The 12,569-nt window shown below is 34.3% G+C and overlaps 3 protein-coding genes and 1 pseudogene across 3 annotated transcripts; 2 read left to right on the top strand and 2 right to left on the bottom strand.

Annotated features, from left to right (window-relative positions):
* Positions 1-971: 971 nt before the first annotated feature.
* LOC104757909 (protein LIKE COV 2) lies at positions 972-3,540 on the top strand. The gene is made up of 7 exons (XM_010480694.3): positions 972-1,370; positions 1,762-1,814; positions 1,909-2,018; positions 2,435-2,602; positions 2,895-2,992; positions 3,098-3,224; positions 3,320-3,540. Exons 1-7 carry the CDS (start codon positions 1,254-1,256, stop codon positions 3,430-3,432), a joined length of 786 nt encoding a protein of 261 aa, XP_010478996.2. The 5' UTR covers positions 972-1,253; the 3' UTR covers positions 3,433-3,540.
* Positions 3,541-3,848: 308 nt separating this feature from the next.
* Positions 3,849-5,679, top strand: LOC147924505 (uncharacterized protein At1g43920, Chloroplastic-like). The gene is made up of 2 exons (XM_087496810.1): positions 3,849-3,899; positions 5,416-5,679. Exons 1-2 carry the CDS (start codon positions 3,849-3,851, stop codon positions 5,677-5,679), a joined length of 315 nt encoding a protein of 104 aa, XP_087352936.1.
* A 229-nt stretch (positions 5,680-5,908) lies between these two features.
* Positions 5,909-8,848, bottom strand: LOC147924504 (uncharacterized; annotated as a pseudogene).
* A 1,849-nt stretch (positions 8,849-10,697) lies between these two features.
* On the bottom strand, positions 10,698-11,468 carry LOC104757908 (auxin-responsive protein SAUR71). Its single transcript, XM_010480693.3, has one exon. It carries the CDS (start codon positions 11,348-11,350, stop codon positions 11,021-11,023), a length of 330 nt encoding a protein of 109 aa, XP_010478995.1. The 5' UTR covers positions 11,351-11,468; the 3' UTR covers positions 10,698-11,020.
* Positions 11,469-12,569: the final 1,101 nt, after the last annotated feature.

Genomic DNA, 12,569 nt, shown 5'->3' with positions numbered 1-12,569 from the left:
TTTTAAAAATACCTTTCAATGTTGACCATTTTCAAAACTACCTTTCTTTATGTATAAAATGACTAAATTATCTTTTTTGAGTGACATCAAGAATGTACAGTCACCAAAATCAAAAAAAAATTCCCACCAAAAATTAAAAATATTTCTGCCAAAAATTAATTTTTCCTGCCAATATCAAAAAATTTTCCCGTCAAAAAGTGAAAAAAAATTTCCACCAAAATTACGAAATTAGTTTTTCCACCAAAATTTTTAAAATTTATACCTTATAAAAACCTCGTAAATGCTTTTAAAAACTTTTTAAAGACTTTTTAAAAACCATATAGAAACCTTGTAAACGTTTTTAAAAACCTTGTAAACGCTTTTACAAGGTTTTCAAAAAGTTTTATAAATGGGTTTTAAAAATTTTTGAAAGGTTTTTTTATAATACATTTACAAAGTTTTTATAAGATTTTATAAGACTTTTGCAAAATCTTATAAAAGCTTTGTAAATTTTTTTTGGCAGTGTGTCAAAAAAATTTTGGCAGAAATTTTTTTCCGAAAAAATTTTGGCAGGAAAATATGTCCGAAACTTTTTTTGCGGGAAAATTTTGTTTTTCATTTTATTGATTACAATATTTTTCATGTAAGGGTAAAATGATCATTAAAAATTAAAGGGGACAAAAGTGAAAATGGCCAAAAAGGAATATTTTTGAAAAAGTATTTTTAACATTTTTTTATATGTGTATTAAAAAATAGTTTTTATTTAAGACCTTTTTCGAAAAAAAAGAAAAAAGAATCCTAAAAATAAAATTTTATTTTCTAAATTTACCCTCAAATTGTAAAAAATACAGATAAAAAAAAAGTATATTCAAAGTAAAAGTTAAACGATCATATTCATTAATGTTTTAAAATTATAAGCATAGATTTAGGTTTTCATCGTAAAAATTTCATATATATATTTTTTTTTATAATAATTTAAAAGTTCAGAAGTTATGACCGAGAGTTTATATCAGAGTTAAATTAGATTTCGTTAAGTGTAAAACTTGGAAAAATGGTATTTGAAGCGGCGTTGATAATTTCTGTTAGAGATAGATGACGTGTTGCAGTGCCAATCGTTGGATCTAATGATCAAAACTGAGTGAGTATAGCTTACGTAAAGTCCATTCATAGACCCAAAAGATCCGCAAAAGGTCAAGTCAAAATTATACTAATAATCAGAGATCTGGTCCGACTAAACCAGACGGACCAATTCCAACCGCCTCTCGCCGGAGAAAATGGCGGAAGAGAAAGAAGCTACGACGAGTTCTCTTAGTCAAGGCCTCACTCCTCACCAAGACCCCGAAGATGCTCCCAAGTCTCCTCCCAACTCTCCTAATTCTTCTACTCGCAAGGTACTACTGTTCTCTTCCCAGAGACCTCTCCCGATTTTGTCGACGCCAATGTTTCTATTGCTCACTCGTTACTTCGATTTTGCTGCTCCTCTTGAAGCTAATCTTATATATGTCACTGATGATAGATTTTAGTTGAAAAAATGTGTTGCGAAATAATGACCGGCTGCGATGTGAAATATTTTGGATAAATCCTATAAAATTGACGTTTCTTGATAGCAATTTAATTATCTTATTGTCAATTTTGTGATTTCGTTGAGAAATTTGTAGGGGGTTCTAGTGGTTGAAATTGAAATTTATAAGTGAGATCCTTAGGGAGGTTAATTTAAGCTGATTACTCTTATCTGTTTGTGCTTTACTTGAAGACTTTTCTAATTTGCTTGTGTTTGAACAGGCTTGCTATGGGGTTCTACAGAGTTGGGTGTCCAACAAGTTTATGACTGGATTGTAAATCACTCTTTACTTACCACAAATTTTGTTTTATCATAGTATCATCTTACAGTCACTCCAACTGTGTTTTTATATTGGGTGTGTGTGGCAGTGTCGTCCTCTTTCCTGTTGCTGTTACATTCCTCATCACTTGGTGGTTTATCCAGTTTGTTGATGGTTTCTTCAGTCCGTTTTACGAGAACCTTGGTGTTGACATTTTTGGTAAGACTGAAAATAGCTTATTATTATGTATGAGATTACTCTGCCTTAGGGGATGTCTGCGTTCAATTTTTGTCTGACATTTATGGTAATGTTATGTTCTTTATTGAAGCTGGAAAACAGAGAATCTTTTTTGATGTAGAAAGATCGTATACGGTATATATAGTCTTAAGATATCTAAGAAGTTTAGGAGGATTCAGGGTTTTTTTTATCTTAGTGCTATAAGCAGCTGAGTGTACTTGTATAGTTTTACTTGATTTCTTTGTTTAAATTCTTCAGTCCACCACTTAGTTGTGACAATGTATCTGGTAGAATGAGCATTTCATTTCATCTCTCTTAAGTTTCCTTAAAGCTTAAGAGTTACAATATCAGAACAAGAATATCTATTCTATCTTCTAATTTGTTCTCGTCTGTTGCAGGACTTGGGTTCATTACATCTGTACTTTTCACTTTCTTTGTTGGAATATTTGCTTCTTCGTGGTTGGGTTCTACGGTTTTCTGGCTTGGCGAGCAGTTTATAAGGCGCATGCCCTTTGTGAAGCACATATATTCAGCTTCTAAACAGATTAGTACTGCAATTTCTCCGGGTAAGTATGTATGATTTGAACATATGTGGGCTAGTTCCATCTCTACAGTAGTTAGCTTTTTCGTGTATCTTAATATCGCTGGTCATCTCGTCCACTTTTCTCCAAATATATGTCAAAGTGCAAGAGAGAACGTAAAGAAGCTCCTCTTTTTTTTTTTTTTTTTTTCTAGCAAAAATGCAAGCATGTTTTCATGTGGTTTCTGGCGCAATGATTTGAATGCACAAGTAATTGTATGCTGCTATGTAATGTGCCTTTTTGGTATCCTTTGATAACCTTTGATGTTTTGTTCCAGACCAGAATACTACCGCCTTTAAAGAGGTAGCAATCATCCGTCATCCTCGTATTGGTGAATACGCATTTGGATTTATCACATCTTCGTTGACACTTCAGGTTAGTTATTCAGCAAAAAAAAAATGGTGAAACCCAAGTAAGCAAAATCACCTGAGGAACATAAAGCAGCATTGAGATGGTTTACTGTTTTCTTTTTGGTAACAGACGGACCACGGAGAAGAGGAGTTATGTAGTGTGTATGTGCCAACGAATCATCTGTATATAGGAGACGTATTTCTGGTGAGTAGCGAAGAAATCATAAGGCCAAACTTATCAATCCGAGAAGGAATAGGTCAGTCTTCAGCTGTTTACGTTTCATCTTCTAAATACATACTTTTTTTTGGTTATAAGAAAGATCAGATTTATAGTGCTGTTTTGATGGAACAGAGATCATAGTATCTGTGGGGATGACGATGCCGCAAGTGATATCTCATGTAGACAGGACAACGAGTAGAACTTCTCACCAACACAGTCTTAGGATTCCCCTCAACAGACTTTAGGTAATAGCCGCGTATGGCCTCTCTACCTTGTAAAGATATACTTTACGTGTTGTGCTCATTCTGGAATTATTATAAATTTCAAATTAATATTACATATCTTAAAACAAACATGTATGGATTTACCATTCAAATTCCATCCCATATATCCTAGTTGCACTTCTTTCTTTGCTAATTTTATAGCAGATGTGTGCTCGGTGACATCAAAGAGTATTGGCTAGGAAGGGGTTTGAACCGGTAAGAGAGTTGACAGTACAATATTTTAGAAGTAATATAAGAAATAAAAAATGAAAGAAAGAATGGTAGTACTATTTTTTGTTACTGTTAGAGGGTCTCTAATACAAATAAATGGTCTCTACTACAATACATTAGTCTTAATTGATTAAATTATAACTACCATAGTTGTTTGTATAGAGAAAATGAATAAGGGCATTCGCAATGGTTACCCTCATATGTCTCCTCAAGATGATGTAACAACAATTATATTCTCTTTTAGTTATCTATTATTCATTTTTAATAACAATTTTCATTTCTAAATTTACAAATTTTATCCACTTATTTTACTTATAAGGAATCCTAATAACGTTGCTACACAACTCGATCCCGTACCAAACTCTCAATGAGATGGCAACTGGCAAGTCAGTGATAAATATGATCATATAGTCTTTCATTCTGTACCCTCTACACAAAAGAAATTGTTGCCTGAAATGCCAAACAGATCAATTATGTAGGTAAGTTGATCGGAGCGGAGTGAAGAGATACCGTCGATGTGGTGGTTATTTTCACTCAAGATTTTATCTTAGAAACAACACGAAAGTTTTGCTCAAAAAAAAAAGAAAAAAAAACCAACAAAAAAGTTGGAACGAAAATATGAAGTTGGGTTTTGGGTTTGTCACAAACGAAAATAAGCAAGTAAATAGCATAAATAAAGCATATAAATCACAGGTAGAAATGAATAGAAAGAAACTAGAAGTTGGACATTTCGGGGATGTATTGAAAAGATTTTGGTTTTTCTTAAATTTCTTGTTATTCAACTAAGAATTTCTAAATATTTTTTTTTAAAATCCTATGTAATTGAACATGAAATTTATGTAAAATCCTTTACAATCTTTTGCTGTTCAATCAGCTCCACCTTAAAGAAAATGAGAGCCTTAGGGAAAAAAAAATCATTTTTTTCCGGACTGTTAGTGCTATAAAAATATTTACTAATTTTTTTTTGTGGGGTTTTATTATAAAAATGTGCTATTTAAAAAAATATCGGTTTTTTGAGGTATAATTTTTGAATTATTAGGAATTTTAAATAGTATCTAAATTTTTTTTGTTTGTATGTAAAATATTCAAAAGAAGCATTAGGCCGCGCTATATTCATTCAATCAGTAATTCACAATTTTTTATAGAGAAAAATGTCGTAAAATCACGAACTTTCAAATTGTGGTCATTTTAATCACGAACTTTAGGTAAGACCATTAAAAATATGAACTTCTGTTGACTTACCGTTTTAATCATCAAATTTTGTTGACCAGGACGAAAACGACATGTCGTTAAATCTCTAAACGGAGCAATCAGCCGGCGTTCACATGTCGTTAATACTTCACTGTTAGTGTCAAAACGACACCATTTGAACCCGAGAGAAAACAGATCAAAATCCCCAAATCGATCCCATTTGAAATCAAAATCCCTAATTCTCTCAATTCTCATTTCCCCGATTTGATTTTTCGATTCTTGTCTCAATCAAAAACTCTTATCTCATTCCCCAAAAGATATGAGTTGCAATTCTGGGCAATCATGTGGTGAAAAGAAAGTCCGCGGATGCCATGGTGTTCCCTCGAAGTGTTATTGCGGCTTAGATGTTGTTCTCTAGACATCGAACACGCAAGCAAACCCAGGAAGATCTTTCTTTTGCTGTCCAAACATAGGAGATGTATGTAATAGAATTGTTTTGCTTTTGTGTGTTTCGAGTTTTGATTCAAGTTTTTGTTTTTTCAGGACCATTTGTTTAAATGGGTTGAAGAAAGTGTATACGAGGAGGTTGTAGATGCTTTACCAAAATTTTCTATCATTGGCAGAGAGATTGAAGATCTGAAGGAAAGGACTGAAGAACTGAAGGAAGATGGAATGTTGATCAAAAGAGACACTAAGAAATGGAAGTTGATGAGCTCATTGTGCTTGGTGTGTCTTACTTTTAGTGTCATTGCCATTGTGATCCTTCTTCTTAAAACCAAAAATCAGAAATTTGTTCTTGGTTACTAGAGTCTTTTGTATTCTGTTTTGAGTTTGTGGTAATGTGACTTTGTAATGGTAGTTTGACAATGGAAGACTTTGTTGCAAGTACCAATTCATAAATAGAACTTTTTTTGACAACAAACCGAAAAACCTGACAACAAAACAAAACAAATCCTTGACAACATAGATATGTTCTACTTTGGTCCTTGCCCTTGTGAGAAAACAAAACAAAAAACTAGTTGGAACACTCAAACCATTATGCAAATCTACCAAGTCCTTGTCCTTGTGATCCTTCTCCTTGTGATCCTTGCGGGTGTGGTCCTTGTCTTTGTGATCCTTCTCCTTGTGGTCCTTGCGGTTGTGATCCTTCTCCTTGTGATCCTTGCACATGTGCTCTTGATGCGTGTGCTCTTAAGACATGTGCTCTTGATCCGTGTGAAACATGTGATCTTGATCCTTGTGGTACTTGAGAAGATTGAGGTACTTGAGAAGATTGAGATCCAACCGGTACTTGATGAGGTTGAGATCCTTGTTGTCCTTCATGAGCTCCTCCTTGTGGTACTTTAGAAGGTTGAGATACTTGTGGTACTTCATGAGCTTGTGATCCTTGTGGTTGCGGTACCTAATTCAAGTGTATGTCAAAAAAAAAAACTTGTAAGCTATGCTAACTTACTTGTAAGCAATGCTAAAACTTGTAAGCTAGGCTAAACCTGATATTTTTGTGGTCTTTCTCTTGGTATCTTTGGCACACTAACGGTAGTTGGATTTTTGCAACTGCCCTTGTTGTGGCCTTCTTGATGACAGTTAGAGCATGTCATTATTCTTTTTTCTCTTGACATCTTCTTGGTATTTGAAGAAGACGAAGATTCATTTCTTCCTTTCCTCCTAGCATGGTTAGAAGGCCTTCCGGGATTTCCTCTTCTCCATGGTGGTGGCAATACAGGCAACCGGTTCAATCTAGGCCACAATGGCATCCCCTGCACAGGCCTAATACCATCAAGGTATGTCTCTCGCCACCTTTTCTTTGTGTAGTAGTCGTTGACATAATCCTCAACCTTCTCTTTTTTCCCTATTATCACACATGCCGCATGAGAACATGGGATTCCAACCATTTGCCACTTCCTGCATCCACAAGTTCTTGCATCCATATCAACACTATAACCTACACCATTATGCCATACCTCATGTATGTTGTTTCTGGCCATATATCTCTGGCAATATTGGGCTCCAGCAATTGCTTTTTCAATCTCAGCATGAGCTCTTTTTGTGAACCGTGTCTTCAAACTATCAGCTATGATGAACCTCTTTGCATTTCTGACAATGCACTGTCGTCTTATGTCCTCAAGCAAATCGAGCAAAGGCTTTCTCCTGGCTTGTCTAATAGTCCTATTGAATGACTCACTAAGATTTTTAAGATTGTCATTGCAGCAAGGTTATTGGATTTGTAGCTTGCAGAGTGGTGTATGCTTGAGGATTGTACTGCTTGAGTTCTACCATATTGTCATTGAACTGCCCTGTGGTGTAGCTGCGTGCTATCCTCCAAAAAATGCGTTGTAGTTCTTGGTCGTGGCTGTCTCGTTTCCAATTATCCATTATGTGTCTTGCACATTGTCGATGCTCAGCCTGTGGAAGGATGTTACTTATTGCTTTAACTAAACCCTGCAAAAAATAATTATGAAGTGTAATTAGTCAATAAGTTCTAAAATGAAATATGAGACAACAAAACAAATTGAAACCCGAGAGATGTCTCATACTTACCGATTGTTTATCCAAAATGAGAGCTAGAGGTGTCATTGTAACCAGACCCAAACTTGCAGAGAGATGTCTCAAAAAACCTGTCCTAGTTATCATCATTTTCTATTTCTACAACTGTCCAAGCCAAAGAAACAATCCTATTGTCCCCATCCCTTCCAACTGCAGCTAGAACATGCCCTTTTATATCCCATTTTATAAAAGATCCATCTATTCCTATGATAGGTCTATAAGTTTTTTTCCATGTTTCCTTTTGAGCTTTAAAACAGATATGCAACCGAAAAAACCTCTGTTTGCTTCCAACCACTGGCCCTGGAACTGTCTTAATCTCAAATTCTGAGCCAGAGTTCTTATTCAATACCTCCGCTTGATAATCCCATACTCTTGCAAAGTGTGATTCATGACTAGCCTTTCTTACACTCATCACCTTGGTCTTCGCCTTTGCACACTGATCTAGAGTTACTTCTAAGTTATACTCTCTCTTAATCTCAACAGCCATCTCGTATTTTGTAAGCTTTAGATTTACTCTAAGCCTTTCGTCAAACAAGAAAGCTATAGAAGACCTCTTCAACATCTTTAAATACCCTGACCCAACACATACATGCTCATTCACATAAACTCTAATTTGCATCTTATGCTTCCTCTTCTCATATGAGCAATACACTCTCCAAGGACACGGAACACCATCCTCATCAACATAGCAACACTTTGCACCAACCAAGAAAGCATTGGACCAATAGAGTTTAATATCATACCTTGTCTTCAACGAGTACATCAACACGGCAAGCATGAAGTCATCGGAAGAGTTGTATGTTTTCTCCAGCGCTAGAAAAGACTCTGGATCAGACCAATCTTTAGGAGCTGCCTCATCTTTGTCTTCTTCTTCGATCTCGTCTTCGTCGTCCGACGACAAAGGATCCGGTAGCTTGTCATCATCCCATATATCATCCCCACTGTCGGAATCAGAACCACCTTCCTCTGTTCTAACCATCTCTGGGAAATCATTTTTGATGTTTAAGTTAGCAACTTCTTCGAGAGCCGGTTCTTCGACATTAGCTTCGTCATTTCCACCACCAACTGCATCATCAACATCATTGCAATCCTCATCTCCATACACCGCGCAGTCATCTTCACTGTCGTGCTCAACTGGAGCCTCCACTTCGTCATCTTCATCACTTCTTTTTTTACGTTTTCCACGCCGACGTGAAGCTCCACCTCTACCTCTCTTTCCTTTATCTCCAACAACAGATTCAGATACAGCTGGTTCACCACCTTCATCTCTGACATTAAAAACTGCTGGGTCTTCCGGTGGAGCTTGAACTCGATCTTCAATTCGATGAGCTACTCCATCTTCATCTCGAGGAGCTTCAATTAAACTCAGTGATTCGTCTTCTGGTGGAGCTCCAACAAACGATATCACACCTTTGTTTCTAACTTTCGGCATTTGGGATTGAGAAATCGATTGGGAAAAAATTGATTAGGGATTTCGAAAGAGAGAATTAGGGATTGAATTTTCAATTTGGAGATTTTTAATTGGGTTTGCTCTGGTTCAAACGGTGTCGTTTTGCACCTCCGTTAACGGGTTAACGATCTCTTAACTCCGGCTGATTGCTCCGTTAAGGGATTGAACGACATGTTGTTTTCGTCCTGGTCAACAAAAATATGGTGATTAAAACGGTAAGTCAATAGAAGTTCATGTTTTTAATGGTCTTACCTAAAGTTCATGATTAAAATGGCCACAATTTGAAAGTTCGTGATTGTAACGACATTTTTCTCATTTTTTATATCAAATCTATATATATATATTTTTAAGTACATTTTGGGTTCTACCTTTATATTTGTACTTATTTATAAAGTTAATCCCTAAAAAATTTCCAAAAATAGCATTACGTCAGATTTTGTTTCCTAAATATTTTACATTCCATTCAACTAAAAAAAATTATAGCAATCAATATGGAAACAGAAACTATGATATAACCACACATTCTATTATGTTTTGAAGATATTTTATCTCTGAATCTTTTGCAAACAAAGAAAACAATAATTTGATATCCATTTTGTTTTCCAAAACCTGTGAGCTTTGACTCTAAACGTAGGAAGAACTTCAGTTTGTATTTATTTAAATGTTATAATTAATATATATATAAACTTAATAAAATTTTAAAATATTATGAATATGTAAAATTTAAAAAGTTTAAAATACTATATAATATAGTTATATCGTAGATGAGTTATAAAGAGAACATGTTGGAATTAATAAAAGATCATTAAATTTGTGCTAACACGGGTTAAATCTTTATTTTATTATTTATCAACACTCAACACTACAAATATTAGAATATTTGACATATAAAATCGTATTGATTTAACTAAGATTGTGTCAAATAATTAAATTATTAGGAAAAATGTGACTTAATCACAACATATAAATTACTTATTATATATTTAGATCTCTTATTTTTTTGTTATAATAATTAAAAATTAAAATAGAATCTCAAACACTAAAAAAAACAAGCTAAATATAACAAACAAATGGTCATGAAGTGTATTGCGGGTTAAAAAATTAATATAAATATATAGCCGCACAAACGGTCAGAAAATTTTAGTTATTCTTCTATTTACAAAACATCAAATATTTATCAAACAGATACAACATAAAATATAAATAATAATAAAATTTATATGTACGTGGTGTAATGCAGATTAAAAATCTAGCGTAGTGTTATGAAAGATGTCATATTTTTTTTTAAAAATAGAGTTTTTAGACTCTTTTATAAAATGATTTTAAGAGACTTCTTTACTCACACTTTTAGAAAGGTGTATTATTAGATGAAAGATTTTAGAAGAGTTTGGTAGATTTCAATAGTGTTTTCCTTAAGTCTGCCAGTTGGATACGTGTGAAAGATGATGATTGGTTAGGACACTTATCGTTAAAGCCACAAGGCATGTGGGAGCCTCATGATCCATCTTGTTAATAAAGTCTTATATTAGCTGTAATATTCCTATTAATCTAATTTCACGACCTTCATAATTTATTTCAGCTATTTTATAGTGTATCTCTTTTTTTAATCCTGTTTTGAGGAAAGGCTCAGTTTCTTTCCTACCAAGACAAAGCAAAAGCCCTTAATTACATAAACTTCACCTTAGGCAAAAACATTTTAGCTTAACATCTGACTTGCGACCGAAACAGATATATATATTTGTGATTAAATGGAACGTCCTGTTAATTAAAGTAATTAACTAACAGACAAAAGTAGATAGTTTTTCGTTAAAAGAGCTGTGAAATGATGGAATGAATAAAAGTCATTCTCACTTGATGGCAAAAACAAACGTTTATCTTATAACTTTGACCCACAATACTAACCCTACAACATTAAACTTAAACAAATGTATATCAATTTCCCAAAAAAGATGGAAAAATAATAAAGATCTAGATGAAATCCTATTGGCTTTCAGTCCCAAATGAAAAATAAAATAAAAAATGTGGAACCTCTTCCATACTTTTGTTGGAATGCAGAATAAGAAGAGATCATCTTTAAAGAATAAATGTGAATTCCGAAGTACTCATACGTGAGAAGGACGCTATCTTCTATGTGGATCATCAGTAGCATTAATATTAATGAAGATACTGAGATGGTGGAGATGTATTCATGTAGTGAGGAGAATGACTCGTGGACTTAAGGTAATGGATCAAGTTCATAAAGACTTGGATCTCGCAGGCAATCCTTAAAGCACCGTCGTATGAGTGACCAAACTCTTCTTCGGATAACCGGAGGAGATTTTCGAACAATGGATGGGTCAACAAATCAGCATCCATCTCTAACTTGCATTGCGTATCTCTGTCGTTTCCGACGTAGACTCGGACTCGTCCTTCTTCCGGTAATGTCTCTCTTTGGGAGAAGCTCTTGGCTCCGCAACATAGTAGCTTCTTCACCACGCATTTCATCTTCTTTTCGATTTGAGTAATTTGAATATTTTGTCTTTTGAGGTTTTTGAAGTTGTGAGGCTTTGTAGTGTTTATGGAGAAACTGGTGGTGATATTTATAAGACTCTAGAGTTTAAGAAGTGAAGAGGAAGGAAGGTCAGGGGAAGGAGACAATGTAAAGCCGCGGAGAATCGGTTCATTTGTAAGGCCAAGTTTAAAACCCTCAATCGTATGTCCTTAACCTCATATTTGATCATTAGCTATATTGTTTAGTAAAACTTCTATTGTTGCCAAAAAAGAAAAAAAAAATCACCCAAAGGCATAAATTAATCAAGGTGATTTGCATTTTTACCACCCGATTAGCCTATGACACATGACACCATTTTGAATGGTCAAATTGAGCGATTTAGTAAGTTTTTGTGTTGGAGAAAAATCGATCTCTTACCTAAACCTACATGACAGTTCATTCTTAAGTAAAAACTACTAAGCCACTGCCATTTGATTTAAAATGAATTGTAGCATTACGAGCCATATAACCAAAAAAATCCATGAGATATTTCAGATCTCCGACTCTGAATCCATACCCATCAAATGTGTTTTAAATAAAGTTTTAGGTTCGTATAGTTTGAAGAAGGGGAAGGAGTCCTCGACCCGCAACAGATAGAGGAGGATTTAAGATTTAAGGGGTCATATACATGCTAAAGACCATTAAGTCTGGTTTGTTTCTTACACCAAACTTACAAAATTATTATTAAAACTCAGAATATGGTGTATCTCTGTTTTATAGCAGTGGAAGGTCAGATAAATACTGTGATAACATTATTTAATCAGTGGATAATTTAGTGGCAAATTTGTCACATAGGGCCACTCAACATGTAATATTATGATAAACATTGAATCTATCCATGCACATATCTGTTTTATTGCAACAAAAGGTGACAAAATTACTGTGATAACATTATTAAATTTATAATATGGCCATCAATCTTATAGTCGATATAATTAGTGGCAAATTCTGTTGTTGCCATCATTAGCGAAAATGATTGCCATTTGCAACTTGCAAGTGCAATTTATGTGGCCAAATATTGTCGTTTAGCTACTAGGCCCCAAAAATAAATCATTGCCAAATAGCAGTAATTTAGTATTTGGTAACTTTTTTTCGTATAAATCAAACGGTGGCTGTGGCCAATTTGAATTGTCACCGAATTTTCATCTAAACTGAAAACATATTTTCTTGTAG

The sequence above is a fragment of the Camelina sativa genome, chromosome 17 (genome assembly GCF_030686135.1).
Source record: "Camelina sativa cultivar CO46 ecotype springtype chromosome 17, ASM3068613v1".
Taxonomy (NCBI): domain Eukaryota; kingdom Viridiplantae; phylum Streptophyta; class Magnoliopsida; order Brassicales; family Brassicaceae; genus Camelina; species Camelina sativa.
The sequence above is the reverse complement of the archived record's forward strand: the minus strand, read 5'-3'. Positions and strand labels throughout refer to the sequence as shown.